The 21,286-nt window shown below is 45.0% G+C and overlaps 1 protein-coding gene across 1 annotated transcript in view; it reads left to right on the forward strand.

Moving 5' to 3' along the window:
* Positions 1 to 2,136: 2,136 nt before the first annotated feature.
* LOC137879740 (astrotactin-1-like) overlaps positions 2,137 to 21,286 on the forward strand; it is a gene marked incomplete at its 5' end in the record, with an annotated part of 65,929 nt that continues 46,779 nt past the window's right edge. The window contains 2 exons of the mRNA XM_068720645.1: positions 2,137 to 2,274; positions 12,952 to 13,102. Of these exons, the coding sequence (XP_068576746.1) occupies positions 2,137 to 2,274; positions 12,952 to 13,102 (289 nt within the window). The remainder of the gene's footprint in view (positions 2,275 to 12,951; positions 13,103 to 21,286) is intronic.

Consider the following 21,286-nt stretch of genomic DNA (forward strand, 5'->3'; position numbering starts at 1 on the left):
TCGTTAGCCGTTAGCCGATATCTCCATGAAGTGCTTTAATACATCGCCCTCCATGCCGCGGACGTTTATTATTCTCCAAGAGGCCCTTTTGCTGCTCGGTCCGTCCAGCCGTGTGGTTTAAAGCGTCTCTGTCCCCCGGCTGCTGCCGCACAGCCTTCCGTCCCAATTTAGAAACCGCTCAGCCTCCAGGCTTTGAACTTCGCTAAGCGACCAAAGAGAAACCGCGGACATCAGCGAGAGAGCCGCGGGCCGTCGCCGTGTTCACCAAAGCGGATATTACCGTTAAACACAGGAGCAAATGAGGCAATTAGAATCACAGCGGTACACCGAGAGTAAAAACAGAACAAAGCAGACTCTGGGATGCAGAAAGTCCAGCGTCAGAGGAGCTAAATGCTCAGAGTCAGCATTCAAACACACACACACACACACACACACACACACACACACACACACAGTATCAACCGCATTCAAACACACACACACACACACAGTATCAACCGCATTCAAACACACACACACACACCACACACAACACACACAGTATCAACCGCATTCAAACACACACACACACACACACACACAGTATCAACCACATTCAAACACACACACACACAGTATCAACCGCATTCAAACACACACACACACACACACACACACACACACAGTATCAGCCGGGCCCTCTGAGGACTGCAGCCATATTTTCCCACTCAACAACTTTTTTTCTCACAGGGACGCTCCGTGTTTTCCACCTCCAGTTGGTCCTGCAGCAGCACACCGGTCCCCGGTCGTCCATTAAGCGGCAGCGCTCGTTAAGCGGCTGCTAATTTGTGCCGCGCTCGCTCGTACGTGCGTCACGCTGCATCACAGGGAGCTTCAGCACGCCTGCTGCACACGGTCCCACAAGAGGTGGCGCAATGACTTGTGGGAGAGCCGGTAACAGCTTGCTGGAAGAAGAAAACAATGCTGAAATATTAGCATTTTAATAGGCTCCTATAAGAAGTCGCTGGAAGCCGGGGTTGAATGTCCGGACAGCAGAACTTTGATCCGCAGAAATACTCTGAGTAATAGGGAGGATGTGATGAAGTGTTCTTAGAGCCACTGGTAATGAAGCACGCTGCCCTTTGCTTATGCTAAGTTAGCAAATTACCAATGCAAATTGAACAATTGTGAATGGGGGAATGTGTGTAGTCTGCATAAAAAACATAAAAGGCTGTTAACCATTTAATCAACAAGTCCCCCTCCTTTGTGCCACAAGTACACATGCATAATTCATCAGCGCTAATAATGCGTTTGATGTTAATCAGCGTTCACTGTTCAGCTTAAAGATGGATGGTCCCTCATTGACTCGCAGATAAAGAATCCTGTTGAAGCTCTTGTTCCAGACCTCCGTTGCTGACAGATTTATAGTCCCGTTTTGTCTCGGGGGAAGTCCTCTTGGTCCATTTTTGTACTTTTTGCTCAGGGCTTCTCATTTGGTATGCATTGCGTCCATTAGCACAAAGTGTCCTTCTGCTCAAGACAGAGCTCTAAAAAAAAGACACGTTTGCTCAAAGGTAATGTAAAGAACCTTGAGGCCACTTGATGTCATTATACTAAAGCACTGATGCAGAGAAAGAAGCATTCGTCTCTGAACAGCGGGCATCACGACGGGGATATTGTTTTTGCACGACAGGAAAACTAGACCTTGGTTTCCTTTAAAGGGGAACCGCTCCACATTTACACATTAAGAACCCGGATTCTTCCCCATAAAATCGAGCCGAGACTGAAATATGTCAACAGATATTGGAAGTACAGAGTGAGTCAGCAGTTTAGCTCTCCTGGTTCCCCGGTTAGATGACTGAGCGGTCTGTGGTTAACACAAGCTGCAGAGAGTTTTAACGTATTGTTCCACAGCCTAAAATACGTACACATAAATAAAATACATATACTAGAATACATAGACATACATATACATATACATATACTACGTGTTAATGTGAGCGTGTTGTTTGTTCATAACGTAACGTTAGCGTTTTACTTCTGATGATTGCGTTCACACATCAGAAATCATAACAGTGATGTTCATCTAACCTGTTGACCTTTGACCTGTAACCTGTAAACCATGCTCTGCCGCTCTGCCCCTCTCGTCCTCTGCAGGTTCACGTACACCTTAGGAGAAGGCATGTGGCTGCCGTTGAGCAAGAGCTTCGTCATCCCTCCTGCCGAGCTCGCCATCAACCCCTCGGCCAAGTGCAAGACGGACATGACGGTGATGGAGGACGCGGTGGACGTACGGTGAGATTTACTGGTTCCGCTCTGTGCTGTTGTTTTGTCGCGCTGACGTAGACTCCTCCCACCAGAGGAGAGCGGGACCTCGCTGAGCGCCTCTGTCCACGCTGGGCTCCTGATGAAGCCTCACAACACAAACTAAAGCTCACGCTGACCTTACATACCTTTTTGTTCTCATGACCGTCTGAGTTTCTGCCCCAGAAGATAGCTGTTTACTCGGGACCGCCTCACCGACTTGTGCTCTCACTTAATCAGCGCTTTATGTTTTATTTGCTATTGTTGCAGTGAGTCTTGAGTGGCCCTGTGAGGTTGATGCTGAGGTCTTAGCGGTCATGATTCAGCGGGTAATAAAACTCAAACATCCAACACAAAATCAATTATGAAGACGCAGAGAAGCCGGAGTAAAGAACACATTCAGAAGAAGAAAGAATTACTCAGCAATGGAGAGCATTTTGATTCTTAAGTGGATCATAACTCCTCCAAAGAAAATCTGCTTTCTGGAGTTCTGGGTCACAGCAAGAGCCTGAGGTGAGCCAGAACACAGCTGCAGAATTCAACTGGACTCAGCTAACAGCAGAGACGCAAAGGGGCGGGGCTAAAGGAAAACCTAATGATGGGATGTCTGTGAAATCAGATAAACCGGCAGATCAAGTTTGTTGCGGGGATGTGTGTGTGTGTGTGTGTGTGTGTGTGTGTGTGTGTGTGTGTGTGTGTGTGTGTGGGTGTGTGTGTGTAAAATGCATACTTGGGGATTCACCATAGGACTAGAAATGATTGGATGATTTAGTAGAGCTAGTCAGTGTATCTATTTCTAATTTTCTTTCAATCTATTTCTGTACTTTAAGCTCTTTTTGTTCAGATATTTGATTTGAACGTATTAAAGAGCTCATGTACTATATAATACTCATAGTACTATACATCTAATCCACTTCTTCTGGATGAAAATACTAAATGTTAATTTTTATCATGCTGGTTTAGCCAGATAGAATTGTAATTAGAACATGTCATTACATTACATTACTGTCATTTAGCAGACGCTTTTATCCAAAGTGACTTACCAATTCAGTATCTATCTATGCAGCTACGGGAGCAATTTTGGGGTTAAGTGCTTGCCTTGCTCAAGGACACATTGACATGAGACTAGTAGAGCAGGAGCCGAGGATCGAACCACCGACCCTCTGATTGAAAGGCGTCCCTGGTCTCCACTTAGCCACGGTCACCCCCATGTAATGATGCCTCCTCTGTGTGGGCTGTTGATGACATCATTCTACTACAATGCAGCAACCAAAGGACATGGAGGTGTGGCTCACAGCTGGAAGAAACACTTTGTCTACTTTAATTATCAGCATTCTTAAGTTTCATTGAATAGTTAAGTTTATTAAATCATTGTCGGAATTTACCTGCATTCTCTCTAGTGTCCACCAGGGGGCGACTCCTCTGGTTGTATAGAAGTCTAGTCTAAAATGACTCTACTTCTCTCTTGATTTATTCCCTCAGTAAACATTGTAAACATGAGTTCATGGTCTCAATCTCTCGTTTACAGTCTTCTTCAATACAGCATGATGTTCATTTAGTACATTATGCTCCATTTAGAGTCACACAGAGCTGTAAGTAGGTGTACTATTACTCATAACCTTCCAAAGGACATAACTACACTGTGATCCTACTGTACTCGGGGCTCAGCATCATGCTGGATCCCCAGCAGAGTGAAGGTGACTGCAGGTGGTTTGACAGTGTCCCGCTGGAGTGAAGAGGTCTGTGTGCACAGGCTCTGTTGGCAGAAGAGGTGTCTTCATGTTATTAGTAGTGTGGATTTGTCTTTCAGTGTGTGCTGGAACATGCCCCGTCAACAGATCCTGCCCTCGTTCAGCCGACGGTGATTTGTTCTGTGAAAACGATGTCCAGGTGAAATTAGTCTCGCTCAAATGAATATCCCCATCATCTCTCCTCGTTAGCATGTGGCCACTCAAGGAGGGGTTTTACTTCGTTTTCACTGCCCCTGGCTAATTTTCGTGACTGAGGTATAAAAGTAGTCCCTCAACAAGAGCAGGACGTCATGAAAGGGTTGAAGGCGACGCCTCCGGGAGACTGTGTTCAGTGGACGATGCTGTCGAGCTACTGATCAGAAGGAGCGTCTCAGAGCAGCGGTACTGAGGGTCCAGTCACACCTCGTCATATTTAAATAATGACAATTAAATAAAACAATAATCCTCCACTTATGTGGGATTACATCAGATTAATATTATTGATTTTTGACATTGATAATGAAATGTGTGTAGAGCTGCTTCACCACTTCACAGTAAGGAAAAAGAATATTGTCAGTTGAAATTCAAACCGTGATGGAGGATGGTTTTCTATTTGGTAGCTATCGATAAATAAAAAGTGAACCTTTTATATGATTATAAACTAAAGTGATGTGTTAAAGCTGCATTCTCTCTAGTGTCCACTAGGGGGCGACTCCTCTGCTTGTATAGAAGTCTAGTCTAAAATGACTCTACTTCTCTCTTGATTTATTCCCTCAGTAAACATTGTAAACATGAGTTTATGGTCTCAATCTCTAGTTTACAGTCTTCTTCAATACAGCATGATGTTCATTTAGTACATTATGCTCCATTTAGAGTCAAACAGACCATAAAGCAGGGGATGATTTAGGGGCGGGGCTACACAGTGATTGACAGGTCTTTATCACGCCGTTGTCCCGTCTGGGACAGGTGTCCGTGTTTCAATTACAACTTTGACTCTTTCAAAGTGTGTTTTCAGTCGATGCACGTTAACTGTCTGATTCAGCACTCGGTTGTGTTTTAGCTCCACCCTCTTGTTTCACTTCTGGAAGCAAAAAGCCAGGAATCATGAAGGCGCCGACAAAATGCAGAATTTGAGTCTTGAAAAGCGTAGTCCACAAACCAATGGACGAGGTCTCTGTGGCCTCATTCACTTCTGACACACAGCCTGTGAGACTGTCGCTTCTTTTAGCAATAATAATCGTACGTCTCGCCTCGTAGATGGGCACAACGTTTAGTCTATAAGGTTACACAACACGTTTGCTCTGCAGTCAGTTTCAAGGTTAAAACATAAGAGGCAACGTTTGCTATGAATACAAGTGGAAGAGAGGCTGTGAGGCTGGTAACCGGACGTCTGCCTCACAGTATGGAGTTCTAGCCGACCGGTCTGATGTGGTGTTCCTCTCGGCGCTCTGAGGCAGCCCTCCTCAGAGGCTGTGGATTCATCAACATGTCGGTCCTCCATGAAGTCCGTCTGAGGTGTGATGGTGCGCTCAGGTAGAGTTGACTGATGGGAGACGCTTCACCGTAGGATCAGCGGTTACATAACCTTCAGGTCACTTTCACACATCGTCATCATTCCTGTGTTTTCTTCATCATTTAAAGTTCTTTCAGTGTTGGAATGGTTCTCCTGAACGAGCCCTGAAGAGGTGGATCAAGCTGAGGTCATAAACAACATATGAACGATTCATTTCTTATCACTAAGAGAAAAGTGAAAGGTGGGTTTGACATCACGTCAACAGTCTCAGTTTTTTTTGTTCTGTACGATGTGTAAACTGGAGGCTGGGTTTGAAAGGCCCAGTTTGGAAACCATCGGGGGAAGGGAGGAATGTAATAACGTGGTTCTTACAGAGGTTGATTCATTTCCAGATGATTGATGATCAGATGATTTTCTATTTGATTTTTTTGGCGCCTCTATCGCTTTCCATTTTCCCTCAGAGCCGAACATCCAGCTCACAACGCTGGACGCTGGACTTTCTCCCCTGTTCACCTACTGTAAAAACCCTTTAACGAAAAAAACATGAAAATAAGAAGAAATGTATTCAATAATGTATTTTATACATACATTCCCAAAGAACATAACAAATACATACAATGAGTATAAAGAACAATCACTCAGAAGATTGTAACATATCTATTATTTTATTTCAACATATTCATCCCACAGGAAAGTCAGAAAATATAGATTCTAGAGCATTGATTCACTGAAGTTGAAGTATTCACTGTTCCATAAAAGTAAACATAATACATCAAAACACTATGTTCTGTTGTCCTTGTCCCCTCAGACTTGTCCTGGGTTCACATTCAGGGTCCCAAACCCCAGGTTAGGAAACACACGTCTCCTTTCTTTATGACACGTAAACCCAGAAGAAGAAGAAGAACTACTTTATTAAACTGTGTGGGGTAGTACACACATAAACACACACGGCCTATAGACATGCGTTGGAGTTTGGGGTTTGTTGTTCGACTCAAGGGCACCTCGGCAGTGCCCAGGAGGGCAGTGTAGAATAGAGTAGAGTAGTGTAGTGTAGAGTGGTGTGGTGTGTAGTATAGTGTAGAGTAGAGTAGAGTAGAGTAGAGTAGTGTAGTGTAGTGTAGAGTGGTGTGGTGTGTAGTATAGTATAGTGTAGTGTAGAGTGGTGTAGAGTAGAGTAGAGTAGTGTAGAGTAGTGTAGAGTAGAGTAGAGTAGTGTAGAGTAGAGTAGAGTAGTGTAGTGTAGTGTAGAGTAGAGTGGTGTGGTGTGTAGTATAGTATAGTGTAGAGTAGAGTAGTGTAGAGTAGAGTAGTGTAGAGTAGAGTAGAGTAGTGTAGTGTAGAGTAGAGTGGTGTGGTGTGTAGTATAGTGTAGAGTAGAGTAGAGTAGAGTAGTGTAGTGTAGTGTAGAGTGGTGTGGTGTGTAGTATAGTATAGTGTAGTGTAGAGTAGTGTAGAGTAGAGTAGAGTAGTGTAGAGTAGTGTAGAGTAGAGTAGAGTAGAGTAGTGTAGAGTAGTGTAGAGTAGAGTAGTGTAGTGTAGAGTAGAGTGGTGTGGTGTGTAGTATAGTATAGTGTAGAGTAGAGTAGTGTAGAGTAGACTAGTGTAGAGTAGAGTAGAGTAGAGTAGAGTAGTGTAGTGTAGTGTAGAGTAGAGTGGTGTGGTGTGTAGTATAGTATAGTGTAGAGTAGAATAGAGTAGTGTAGAGTAGAGTAGAGTAGTATAGTGTAGAGTAGAATAGAGTAGTGTAGAGTAGAGTAGTGTAGAGTAGAGTAGTGTAGTGTAGAGTAGTGTAGAGTAGAGTAGTGTAGTGTAGTGTAGAGTAGTGTAGTGTAGAGTAGAGTAGAGTAGTGTAGAGTAGTGTAGAGTAGAGTAGAGTGGTGTGGTGTGTAGTATAGTGTAGTGTAGAGTAGAATAGAGTAGTGTAGAGTAGAGTAGTATAGTGTAGAGTAGAATAGAGTAGTGTAGAGTAGAGTAGTGTAGTGTAGAGTAGAGTAGTGTAGTGTAGAGTAGTGTAGAGTAGAGTAGTGTAGTGTAGTGTAGAGTAGAGTAGTGTAGAGTAGTGTAGAGTAGAGTAGAGTAGAGTGGTGTGGTGTGTAGTATAGTGTAGAGTAGAGTAGTGTAGAGTAGAGTAGTGTAGAGTAGAGTAGTGTAGAGTAGAGTAGAGTAGTGTAGAGTAGTGTAGAGTAGAGTAGAGTAGTGTAGAGTAGTGTAGTGTAGAGTAGAGTGGTGTGGTGTGTAGTATAGTATAGTATAGTATAGTGTAGAGTAGAGTAGTTTAGAGTAGAGTAGTGCAGAGTAGAGTAGAGTAGTGTAGAGTAGAGTAGTGTAGAGTAGTGTAGAGTAGAGTAGAGTAGAGTAGTGTAGTGTAGAGTAGAGTGGTGTGGTGTGTAGTATAGTGTAGAGTAGAGTAGTGTAGAGTAGAGTAGTGTAGAGTAGAGTAGAGTAGTGTAGTGTAGAGTAGAGTGGTGTGGTGTGTAGTATAGTGTAGAGTAGAATAGAGTAGTGTAGAGTAGAGTAGTATAGTGTAGAGTAGAGTAGAATAGAGTAGTGTAGAGTAGAGTAGTGTAGAGTAGAGTAGTGTAGTGTAGAGTAGAGTAGAGTAGTGTAGTGTAGAGTAGTGTAGAGTAGAGTAGTGTAGTGTAGTGTAGAGTAGAGTGGTATAGTATAGTGTAGAGTAGAATAGAGTAGAGTAGAGTAGAGTAGTATAGTGTAGAGTAGAATAGAGTAGTGTAGAGTAGTGTAGAGTAGTGTAGAGTAGAGTAGTGTAGAGTAGAGTAGAGTAGAGTAGAGTAGTGTAGGGTAGGGTAGTGTAGAGTAGAGTAGTGTAGAGTAGAGTAGAGTAGAGTAGAGTAGGGTAGGGTAGAGTAGTGTAGAGTAGAGTAGTGTAGAGTAGAGTAGTGTAGTATAGTATAGAGTAGAGTAGAGTAGAGTAGTGTAGTATAGTGTAGAGTAGAGTAGAGTAGAGTAGTGTAGAGTAGTATAGTATAGAGTAGAGTAGTGTAGAGTAGAGTAGAGTAGAATAGTATAGAGTAGAGTAGTGTAGAGTAGAGTAGAGTACTCTAGTGTAGAAAATGATTGGTTTCCTCTCCTCCGCTCTTTGAAGAGCTGTTTTGCTGTTTTGCTGTTTCTTCTACAGTTGGATCCTCTTGGTGTAGAGTTATCTTTGTTTCATGCTGCATTATATTAACTGTACATTCATTATGTTCTGGGCTACGGTTTGGCAGTCCCCCCCCCCCCCCCCCCCCCCCATGTTTACTCATTCCAGTCCGCCATCTTTGTTCAACATTTCATTTTCATTTGGCAGCTTTTCCGAGACGCTGTGTAAACGGCTGGTTTCCCTCTGATGTGGGATGTGATGATCGCTCCCCGGGGGCCTCCAGGAAACACTGCTGACGCATCTTGGAGCTGCTGACTTCCTCTGCCTTTGAGCCTTTGAGCCTTTGAGCCTTGTTGCCCCTCGTCTGATGATCGTTTGTCACTCTCTTGCTCCCTGGCAGATGGATAAGTAGAGATGAGCCCTGATCTTCCTTCCCTTGATTAGCTGGCTTCATGGCGCCGTTGATGAATGAGGAATCGTCGTCGGTGTGTTTTTGTTTCGCCGTGTGTTTATTAGTGCTCTTGTTGCGTCGCCTTGAGCCTGTATACTGAAGACTTGTATCCTGCTGGTTAGACGCGTTTGTATTATTCATGCTTTTCTTATATCTTAAGCTGCGAGACAAAATGCGCTAATTGAAAACTCCATATTCCATTTCCCCTTTGCTTTTGCTTAATATAAAAGCAAATTGAGTCGGAATTATTGAAAAAACCCACTTATCCAACATCAGAGCAGCAATATTCACAAATACCTTTACATTTTTTCTGCCCCTTTTTGATGGTAATTTCCACTCCTCTGAACTCAATCACTAATTACTGTGAGGAAATTGCAGGGAGTAACTTGGCATTTCAACCTTTGGTGGTACTTTTCAGTGGTAAATGGGCTGAATGAATGTTTCTTTATGCGGCTTGTTTTGACGCACATGTACTTCCAGCCCTCTCATTGTTTGCTCTCCATTTTAATGCTGTCCATAATTATGCTTATTGCCTCTCTCAGCTGCTGACAGCTGTCTGGGACAAACTGTTAAATATATACAGGTAGTGCTTAGTGCCCAATGGGTTTAAGTGTTGTCAAAATGATACGTTCTGTCACAGCTCTGCCCGTTCTCTCCCATCACTCCTCACTCTAGTCATCAACTCCCCTCACCTGCCTCCTCATCAGCTCACCTGTTAGTCACACCCACCTCATCAGCTGCTCACTCTGCTGCACCTCCTATATAAACCCCGCCTCTCTGCCACTCTCTGTCACATCATTGTCACGTCTACTTGTCTGTTTGGCTCGTCTTCTGCTTCATCCTGCCTCATCCTACCTCATTCTGCCTCATCCTACCTCATCCTACCTCATTTTGCTTCATCCTGCCTCATCCTACCTCATTCTGCCTCATCCTACCTCATCCTACCTCATTCTGCCTCATCCTACCTCATTCTGCCTCATCCTGCCTCATTCTGCTTCATCCTACCTCATTCTGCCTCATCCTGCCTCATTCTGCTTCATCCTACCTCATTCTGCCTCATCCTACCTCATTCTGCCTCATCCTGCCTCATTCTGCCTCATCCTGCCTCATCCTACCTCATTCTGCCTCATCCTACCTCATTCTGCCTCATCCTGCCTCATTCTGCCTCATCCTGCCTCATCCTACCTCATTCTGCCTCATCCTACCTCATCCTACCTCATTCTGCCTCATCCTGCCTCATCCTGCCTCATCCTGCCTCATCCTGCCTCATCCTGCTTCATCCTGCCTCATCCTACCTCATCCTACCTCATTCTGCCTCATCCTACCTCATTCTGCCTCATCCTGCCTCATCCTACCTCATTCTGCCTCATCCTGCCTCATTATGCTCCGCCCCCTAGTTTTCCTTTAGGACAGGAGATATTTTGGACCTCTAAGGACCTCAATGATAACTAATCTATCAGCACGTCTGTGTTCTGGATGTGATGAATGTTGCCGTAGCTTCACCGATGAGACCTTTTGTTTGCTTGATTTTTATTGGTATGTTGCGTTGCACGCGACCGATGGATGTGACTCCACTGTAATTGCAGTTCCCAAATAATTTAGCATTCACACTTGCTCTGAGTTTCATCATCTGCCGAGGCTCTGTTCAATAGGTCCCCTCTGAATAAATGACAACAAAGCAATGGGCAATTGTAAAAGAAGAATTGGTTTGTGAGATACCATCGAGTTCACTGTGAAGAGGAAAGGCAGCTCGCTGTCTGCTCTCATGGGGAGAGCAGAGGAGCACAGGCAGTGCCTGAGAGGTCACCACGTTCTTTACCAAGACCAGGTTCATGGCAACGCTGTCACACCAGTTCTTACGGAGCACGAGTAGCACTCTTCCTCTGTAAGACACCGAGGTCCTCTCCGCTTTGTTCTTCATCGCCACCAAACACTCCTGCTGCTCTCCTTCTATTGGCTCATCTGCTTTTTGACCTTGCAGGAGGTTTAAGGGGAAAGCCGAAAAATCACCGGCGCACAGTGACCGCTCAGAGCGAAGGGGTTCAGGTCTGCTGCCTCGCATATTAACTGTGCCGTGAGAAGTCGCAGCTCTTCTCGTGGAGATCGGACAGAATGAATTAAACATGCAGCTTTTTGTAATTCATGAAAATGGATTTCTCTTCAATAAGAAGTCACAGCATGTCCTCTTACACATGAAACATGATCTAAAGAACTGATATCTGAAGCATATTGCATATTGCTGACAGGAAGGCATTACTAATTAACCACTGCTCTTCTCTCATTAGCTTGTTTGAAGTTGACATAACTTGTAACACCATTTATACGTCTGTAAGGCTCCACATTGATCCGTGTGATGTAGATGTCGTCATCCGTCCATGTGGACCCCGTGCCCCATCCGTGCCTCTCAAAATGATCGACCCAGCGGCCCGAACGCATCTGCAAGAGCTCCGTCTGTCCGAGCTCCGGTCCAGATGGCAGCGTATGGACCTCTTAGTCCAAGAAGAAGGGACCGATAACCAAACGAATGAAAGGAAGATCCACCGTTAGCCACGTTTATCGGAGCATAAAGAATCAGTTGTGCTAACTCCTCCCACTCTGTTCATCAACATCTGACTTTAATGTAAGCGGTGTCCAGGTATTAGATCTCAAGAAGTGGAAATCAGGCATTTTTTATCTGTTGCAGACATACACTATGGATTTGTACTGTGCTCAAGTCAGATAAACCTCTAAGAGCCGGTAGACATCTGTCCTAACTGTTAACAGAGATGTTCTTGGTCAGTGGACACACACCGTATGTACGTACAAACAGACACGGTCCTTGAGATTGTAAAAGACAATAAAAACCCTGTTGATAGTCTTTGGACCCGGTTTGACCAGAACATCACTGGTGCTCAAAGCTTGGTTCTGTGTTACTGTGTGAATCACTAATAATCTGAGCCTAACTGGAGAACAGGCGTGCGCTGTTGTGTGCTATCAATAATCAGTTCATGTTTCATGATCACAAATCAGTTTAAACTCCAGCAGAGAAGGTTTGATGAAGTGCAACACGGCTCCTCTGGTCCAGACCAGTAATTCTGATCCAAACCAAAAGTACAGGAATGAAACCTCCAAACAGCCGGACCTTGGTTTGACTCACAGAGGTGGTCCTGGTCCAGACCAACTTGAGCCGTGGATCAGGTGGTTAGGAGCTTTGAAGCGATTACACTCGGTTCCGGCAGGCTGCTGCCAGAAATGGAAAAAGGCAAAAGAACACAAAACCAAATGAGCCGTGGAAACAAATGAGGGGAAGAGAAGACGTTCTTCTTTGACCTTTGATGTGACGACTTTATAAATAGCCTTTTGGAAAAGAATGCACAACAGTTCTGACACTTGAATTATTTTCTGAGAGTGATGAGAGAGTGAGGAGAGAGATGGCCCATCTACTCAACAATCAATGCCAACTAAAGGGAGACGCAGCCGATGACAGCAGGAAGTAGTAATGTCAAAAGAAGTTCTTTAGTGAAACCAAAACTATCTGGATCTAAAGTATACAATGTAACAAAACCTTGGTTCTGACTGTAAGGTGTGAAAAGGTCCTTGAAGGTCTGCGCTGCCGAGATCACTTTGTCATCGATCAATGATGCCGAAGTCACCGAAGTTGATCTGTTCATGATCGTCTTTAACAAAAGTCTCAGTGTTTTAGTGTTTTAGTGTTTCAGTGTTTCAGTGTTTCAGCGTCTCTCGTTGCTGCAGTGATGCAGATGTGTGTCAGTTCACATGTGATGTGAACCGACGGTCCCTCATCTACCCAGCAGGCCTCAGAGATGACGCGTTGGACATTCAGTAGTGATAACAAACTATTGAGGATCCTCTTTCCTGTCACTCGTTCCGTTCACAGAGAGGAGTTGATGATCAGCTCGTCCTTCGACTCGTTGGAGGTCCTGCTGGACTCGTTCGGGCCCGTCAGAGACTGCACCAAAGACAACGGAGGCTGCAGCCGCAACTTCCGCTGCATATCGGACCGAAAGCTGGACTCCACCGGATGCATGGTGAGTCATCTCTCTTATATTCAGGACTCTGGCTGTACATCAGCCGCAGGGGCGGAACACAAACTTTCCTTTAGATTTCTATATGAATCAAGTTCAGTCAGTACGGATCCCCTCATGATTGAGACACTGGAAGCCTTTACCTCCAACACTCCACCTTGTGGGACGTTTGACCCGATGCCCTCTTCTACGGTCGCCTCCTGTAGCCGTTCATATTCTAAAGTTGAAAACATATTTAGTCCATCTACTCGTATCAGTATTCATGATCAAGATGACCTATGTGAAGGACAGTCAGCAGAGTGGACGCTTTGACTCCTTCATCATGTCCAGGTGGTGCTTAGCAACCAGGAAACGTTGCAGCCAGGTTCGTTTCCGTCTCCATCTGTCGGGGACTCCAGCAGTACCGCTCTCCTTATTTGCAGAATCTTAGCGCCTTCTGCTCGTGTTTTGCTTCTCCTAAATCCCCCCCCCCTACAATTAAATCTCCCTTCAAGTACTTTGACACTCTCCAGTTGAGCCTTTCAGGTGGGCTTTAGAGATGCTATTTATGCAATCCAGTACGCTTCATCCCATCTCTTATAGTGTAGCTCAACGAGAGGGAAGCAGCTTGTGAGTTTTGTGTTTTAATGGGGAATGTTTCATTCAGAGATTAGAGCATATGCATGCATTTCAAAGCCCTTCTATACGTAGGTGGAACACAGCAGCACTGAGGATGTAAATGTTACCTTGACAGGCGTGAAAAACACGTGAAGTACAATTATTGATTACTCCTTTTCTCTTTCATCATCGTCTGACTTTAATCACTGAGGCTGGAGGCTCCACGTGACTATTATGTAATTATGTACACCGTAAAACAACTCCTCTGCTCTCATTAACTCAACATGCATAGATACTCTTTAATACATTAAATGTCTGTTTGTTACATCCAGACCACTTCAGAACCCAGTTGAATAAATGAGCTACTTATTAAAGAAGCACGATCAGACATCTTACATATTAACAGATGTGCATCTTAAGGTAAGTCACGGTTGCTTCTTTTTATGATGCTATAAACCGTGATGTAGGTCAGTAATGAATTCAGTCCCCACCGTAACCCCCCCCCCACACACACACACACACACACACACACACACACACACACACACACACACACACACTTACAGCAGGGTAGTGTGTGCCTGCATGTTGTTTTTGAACTGAGTCTGATGAAGAGACTTGAAGAGCTGCAGCTGTGATCTGGATCCTTCAGACGGACGTAAAGCAAATCCGTCTATCGACAGTCATCCTGACAGAACAGCTGCTGCAGCGCGAGCTTAACGTGTGTCAATGTTCAGGTAACTTAACTCAGTTATAGTAGAGAAAACAGCATTCAAAACTATAATCATCGCTAACATCACAAGTATGAACCACGATTCAAATGTCCATTGTGAAAAAGAGTTCACAGTTGTGTGTTTGTCTGAATAAAGCCGACATGTTGAGTTTAGGACTGAGCTCCTGGTGTCCACTTCTGCTTCTTCTGATGGCCCAGTAGTGGGTCTGTGGGTCTAACGGCCACATCGGGACACTGGTCCATTAGGGTCCATTATTCATTCTCCTGGGTCTGGATTCTTTGATGGGTCCTAACCAAGTACTTTAATTGCCTGAACATAACCAGGGCATTTTGTTGCATTCTAGTTTTCGCGTATTTATTACTGCAACCTCAGTCCAGCAGAGAACGTGTTCTGAAACATAATGGAGGGTTTAGTCCAGCTGTGTGAGAACACACACACACACACACACACACACACACACACACACACACACACACGGCTTTGAACATGCTCACAATAACAGTGCTGAGAATATAGAAGTTTAATAGCTATTGTTTGCAATGTTTACCATCTTAGCTTCATGTGTTAGCATGCTAACTTTCGCTAATAAGCACTAAACTAAAATATTAATTTTGTGGGTATTCGTACAGTTGCAGTTTTGACCTGATGTTGGCACTCGCTGAAGTCAGCTGACCATCAGTCTTGAGCAGTGATGTCTGAACTAACGTCGTTGCTTCAGTCCACTACATTCAGCATCAACACTAGTCGTGTAAATGTCTCCATGAAGCCACACTTCAGCTTCATAACTGTCACCAGAACGTTCCGGCCCGGCCAGATTGTGTCTTTGTGGCGTCTTTGTTTTTGTCCTTCTGTCTTGAACAGCTAGGACACAAAGAGGCGTCTTCACTATCAGCCGTCGGTAGTTCGCTGATGCGACAGAGCGCCGGGCTTTTAGGACTCTTAGTTGTGCCTTTCATCCAAAAACAAATGCCAGGAGAAGCCCCTTGTTTGTTTCCCGTGGGCTACGGTCACACATCCACCGATGCTCCCGTGAAGCTCAGGCCAACCAGCGGCCGGTCGGCCACAAATACCTCACCGCACTCTGTGAACCCGTTACTGGCTGTAAACGGGACCGGCCACCATCTGAAATTGCTTCAGAGCCGGTCTGATAGGAGTCCTCTGAGTTGCATCAACATTGCACTGGAATGTCAGAGAGCGAGACATCCATCCCATTTCTCTGTTGCAGCCCGAGATGACAGAGGGGAGATTTCTTTGAAGTCTGATGGATATTTGACTGTGTGTGTTACTTGGTGCAGTGTTTCCCAAAGAGGGACCCAGTTTCTAAAAAATGACAAACAATCGTGACCCAGTTCACAATTTAAGTTCTCTATGAATAAACGGGAATAAACGTTCCTGGTATACTTTTGAAAAATGACAACTTCTTTATGTATATGTTGTTGAAAACACTGAATTATTATAAATGAGACCAAATGCATGCATTAGGTTGTATTCTTATCATTCCTTTCATCTGTTAAAGCCTTTCATATAAGGTTAAACGTTACAGGTTGGTTCCGATCGTCGCTCCGATACGAACCTTCGGGCTCCCTCGTGTGGCTTAAAGGTGTACTGCAGATATAGTGAAATAAAAGACTCTCCTCGTGAATGGCTGACTCGGTGAACACGCTTTCCCCTCACAACGATGTGTTGTAGTGGTGTTCTTCTGTTACACAGTGTTGCTTTCAAACAGCAGCGTGTGTTCACCAGCATCTACAGGGAGGCTCCTTTATGTTGCCGTTTGTTGAAGTTCTTGCCAAAAGGAAATTAGTGGAACATGGATCCAGTAAAGAGACGTCCTGCCAGCGCTTTGAGGCGTCGAGAGACTTTTCTTTTGTGTTCTGCTCTATTATTTATTGTTGTATTTCCATCCCTGTGAGCATGTTGCAGTATACTGTGATGTTTTCCTAAGAACACTTTGTACTTCCTCACAGTATTTATCCGTTTAATCTTCCTGTTCCCATCATTTGTAAATGTTCTCTGAGCTGAAACCAGCGATGAAGCAGGAGTTCAGAAACTCCTTCGCTAGCGCAGAATAAAGACGCTATGCATTCTGGGTTCATGAGACACCACGAGTCCGCCTCATACCGGAGACGTGTCCAAACATATGAGGTCTGATGCGTCTAGCTTCTGCTGAAGACGATTAAAGAGATAACATGTTTAAAACAGAAGTTATTGAAAAGAAAAGTGAAGCAGTAATCCTCAAATACGGTGGTATGACATTTTATTAAGGTCCTCACAACAATAAGCATCATTTCTTCCATTGTTTCTTCACCGTTCACATCTGCAGTACAGCTGTGAGCCACATGGCGGATCCCTCAGAGGTTACAGCAGGCCGACCTTAAACGCCTGTTTGTGATGCTTCCATGTGTTGAAGATGAATGAAATGAACGCCTCTTTTATGATCGTTGAAGCGTGAATGCACTCATCAGAAGAGAAAGCGTCACGCGGTCACATGACGCCAGTGTGAGTGATGACGTCAGCAGCTCCGCCTTGTTTGAAACGCGTTAAAGCTGCAACATTCCTGAGACGTATTTACTGAAGTACTTCATAACGTTCACGTTTCTACAGCTCCTGTTCACCACACCTGATTCCAGGCCTCTAACCTGAGAAACCCTGTGAAGTGCAGGAATGGATTCATTTGCTCTCATTCACCAAGTATTAACGCGTCTCTATGTTTTCAATAACAGAGGTGTGATTCATCAGACATGGATCTCCTCTTTACCTGTTAAGAGGGTGTGAGCATGTAAATGTGATGTGATGTGTGAGGTGACGTGGAAAGACAGAGAGCGTTTGAGAAGCTCTGACATGAAGTGAGCAGCAGTAGCAGCAGACACAGGGATGGGGAGGAGTGGTTCTCTGCTCCACGTCTCTGAACCGCACCAACAGGCTGCTAATTACTTTCTTCTGATAAGACATCAGTTGCATTTGGCTGCTTTTATCTAAGGAGGCATCAGTCAAATCCATCCCGTCCTCCTCACCTGCTCCTCTCTGAGCGTCTGCTGGACTTCTGTCCCGCTGCAGCTCATTCTTCTCTTCTTAAACACAGTTGTCTTTTCTATAGTTCACTCTTTTTTTACCCGTGGACTGGATTCTCCTGAGCTCCTTCATTTGTGAGTCTACCTAGAAGTCAGATCCCAGGCGCAGCTGCTGCTGCCTCAGTAAATCAGATAGTAATTACACGCAGATAGTGGAGCACAAATTGAATGGAATTGGCAGCACGGATTCGCCCTGCGCTATTATTTATGTAAATCCGGCCCTGACTGTGCTCCATTATCAATCACAGAGGAGAGGCGGAGTGGGCGGGGCAGGTGAGTTAAAGAGGCGCTTTCATAAGCTTTAATACGGGGGGTTATGTGGCTGCAGCCTGATGTCATTGATTACTGTTTCTTATCCTTTCAAAGCCTTTACCTCACTTTAACATGGAATGCAAATAGAATGCAAAGAGAAAGCACCATGATCTTTTTCACACCGCTAATAAAAACAACAACCAATCACGTTTTTTGTAACAAATACAATATAGTATAGCCTCGATTTTGCCATTTCAGCTTTTTGCAACCAGTGAAAGGAAGTGACCATATTTGGACTGTGGAGTGGTGGCGTCGTGTACGTCTCCGATAGCGGTAGAGACCTGTCAATCAGCGTGTAGCCCCGCCCCTAAATCATCCCCTGCTTCATGGTCTGTTTGACTCTAAATGGAGCATAATGTACTAAATGAACATCATTCTGTATTGAAGAAGACTGTAAACTAGAGATTGAGACCATAAACTCATGTTTACAATGTTTACTGAGGGAATAAATCAAGAGAGAAGTAGAGTCATTTTAGACTAGACTTCTATACAACCAGAGGAGTCGCCCCCTGGTGGACACTAGAGAGAATGCAGCTTTAACACATGAAGCTCTATTACTTTTTCAACCTTGGACCAGATCCATCTGTTCTCACCTTTCACGATGGAGGTTCTGGACATCGACACTGCGTAACCTTTGAACCGGAGGAACGTTTACTCGGAGCATTTTGCTTTTAGGCTTCAATAGGATCCTGTGCCGATCTATTCAAACCTCTGGTTGTAGTTTTGCAAATGTCGCCAATTCGCATTGCTGACGATACAAATAGTTTTAACGTGAAATATTCTCTGATTAGCATTCTGGTGGTGTCCATCCCCCGCTGTGTGAAGCACATTTACACGCACATCCCAGTGCTGCCCGTCACCCCAGCTGCATATATTACTGTGTGCTTTAGTAATTATCTCGTGCCTGTCAAGCTTATAAATGAGCTCCTCATCCGTCTAATCAGTGTGGTAAACTGGCTGGGCCCCAGCTCTCCTGGTTCCACCCTAATCAATTAACACCTTGTCTGCGTCGCCAGTGGCTGGTCCCGTCTGCGCTTGATATCGCTCCGTGTGCGAGAGGCGACTGATGCCGGCGGTCGGCGCTGACCGTCTCGCTGATGTATTGCTCTCCGGGGGAGGGGTGAGCGGGCGCCCCCCCCGGGAGCGAGCGCTTGATGATCGCGGGATGATCGGGAGATTAATTAGCTCGGCCGTGTCACTTTTTCTCTCCTCTGCAAAACGGTGGAAAAACGGGGATGTTGTTAACAGAGCAGATAGGATGGAGCGGTGAGATAGCCGGGCGCCGTTCACTAACTGTAGATAAACCTGCAGCACACAGGACATGTACATCATTAGTGCTGTTAGGTTTCACAGAACTACTGTCCTGTAGGATGCAGCCTGGTGATTGCTGTGTTGCTTTCCTTGTCTTGTTTTTGTCCTCTGATATGTTGTATGTCCTACTGAGTGACATCTTGTCTTCTTGGGTTGTTTCATCAGAGGGTGGACTGGGTTGAAGATGTGTCCTCGTCTTATACAGCGGGTGGTGCTGGTGTGGTTCTCCGCTAGTCGAAGCAGGTGCTTGGTTTGTTTAACTGAAATGGAAACGCCTTCACCGATTGGCTAACAGAAGCCTTTAGCTCAGTGTTAATCTCAACCCACATATACGGACCTTTAGTCCCTAGTGTGGGTCCATCCAGTGAGTGAAATACGGGTTTGACACTTCATACAGTCGTGCTGTAAAGGGTTAAGAGCAGTCCCACATCAGAACACGATCCAACCATCCTCCCCAGCCCGTCTGCTGCGTTCTGCTGCCGCCATTGGGCTCTTTACCCCGACCAGTCTGTAAGGGGTTAACTCTACAGCTGACGTATGAGGAGGTCCTGACAGCTCAGATACATGTGTTCATCTTCTCTTCAGATTTTAATTTGATAAGCAAGCATCTCTTAACAACAATCTATTTCATGTTGGTGAACTTGGATTGACCAAAGAGAGGTTATTTCTACCACTCGGCTCTTCAATCTAGGTCACGTCACCTTTCCTCAAAGCCTCAGTCTGAGGCACACACCATGTCCAGCGATGCTCAGCAGCATTTTCAATAATGTTCTGGACGGCACCGCGCTGCGGGCTGAAGCGCTTCTTCTCGCCGCTTTGTGTTGGCGTTCTTCCCCTTAGGCAGCAAAAAACAATCTTGACCGGGATCACATTTTGGGACACTAAGCAGCGTTGAGCGGAGTCGATACCTGGCAGAGATCTCGCCAGACCTCGGCCCTGAAGAGCAACAGAAGCACATTAGACTGTCACTACTGATGTTTTCTCTCCTCGGGTCGTTGGAGTTATGGGAGTGTGGGTTTAAGCTCCCAGAATCGATGAAAGCGTCTGCTGAAGATCACAGACTGTAGGGCTTCATACTTCCTCAGTTACATGCATTTCTTTTTAAACTATATATTCACAAAGTCGTTTTTATTTCATATAACAAGTGTCTACTTATAGAAATAGGAAGACGAATGGTCGACGCTCCTGCAGGGTGACAGTGAGGGTGACGGGGTCGGATGCAGACATAGATCTACCACATGTGTTCATTATGGTATAGATGTGTTGTTCTGTCGCTGTGTTCACACTAGAAAAGACATTTGAATTCATGTTCCGGGTGTAGTTTCCACTGCAGATGGCCGTACCGTGTCCTCTTCACTCTCTCTCTCCACGCTTACACTGTGATTTACTCCACAACAATCCCCATTAAAGCTTTCCTGGGATTGTCCAGCTGATAACATCCAGATGAGGGAAGAGAGGAGGCGATAGAAATGTTGATAGGCTCGACTGCAGCGCCGTCAATCATTACCATTTCACTCACAGCAATTAGGCTCCAGCAGCAGCCTCCGGTGGTTCCTCTGGATGCGGTCGAGGGAGAGATATGGAAGGGACAGATTACCGTGGTGAACCTGAAGGCAACCCAGAGTTCATACCGACTGGCAGAGCAGGAAGACCTGCATCACTGTCAGGCTTTAGAAAGCTGCCCTAACCCTAACCCTGTCTCACAGCCTGAGAGGAAGAGCTGCAAGCATCACTCTGGGCTTCAAATGACGCAGCAACCACCTGTGCAATGAAAGATACGGTGGTAAAGCACAGTCTCCTGTGAAATACATGATTTATCACAAAGTATAAGGTCCGTATCAAAGATGCTGGCAGCCTCCAGGTTCTCTAGTGTCCAGCAGGGGGCGACTCCTCTGGTTGTATAGAAGTCTAGTCTAAAATGACTCTACTTCTCTCTTGATTTATTCCCTCAGTAAACATTGTAAACATGAGTTTATGGTCTCAATCTCTAGTTTACAGTCTTCTTCAATACAGCATGATGTTCATTTAGTACATTATGCTCCATTTAGAGTCAAACACACCATGAAGCAGGGGATGCTTTAGGGGCGGGGCTACACGCTGATTGACAGGTCTCTACCGAGTTGTCTGTGTTTTTGTCTTTCACTCTGTGTAAGTTAATGGTG

Source organism: Cebidichthys violaceus, unplaced genomic scaffold (genome assembly GCF_023349555.1).
Source record: "Cebidichthys violaceus isolate CVI_PGR_0920_01 unplaced genomic scaffold, fCebVio1.0.p SCAF_250, whole genome shotgun sequence".
Lineage (NCBI taxonomy): Eukaryota > Metazoa > Chordata > Actinopteri > Perciformes > Stichaeidae > Cebidichthys > Cebidichthys violaceus.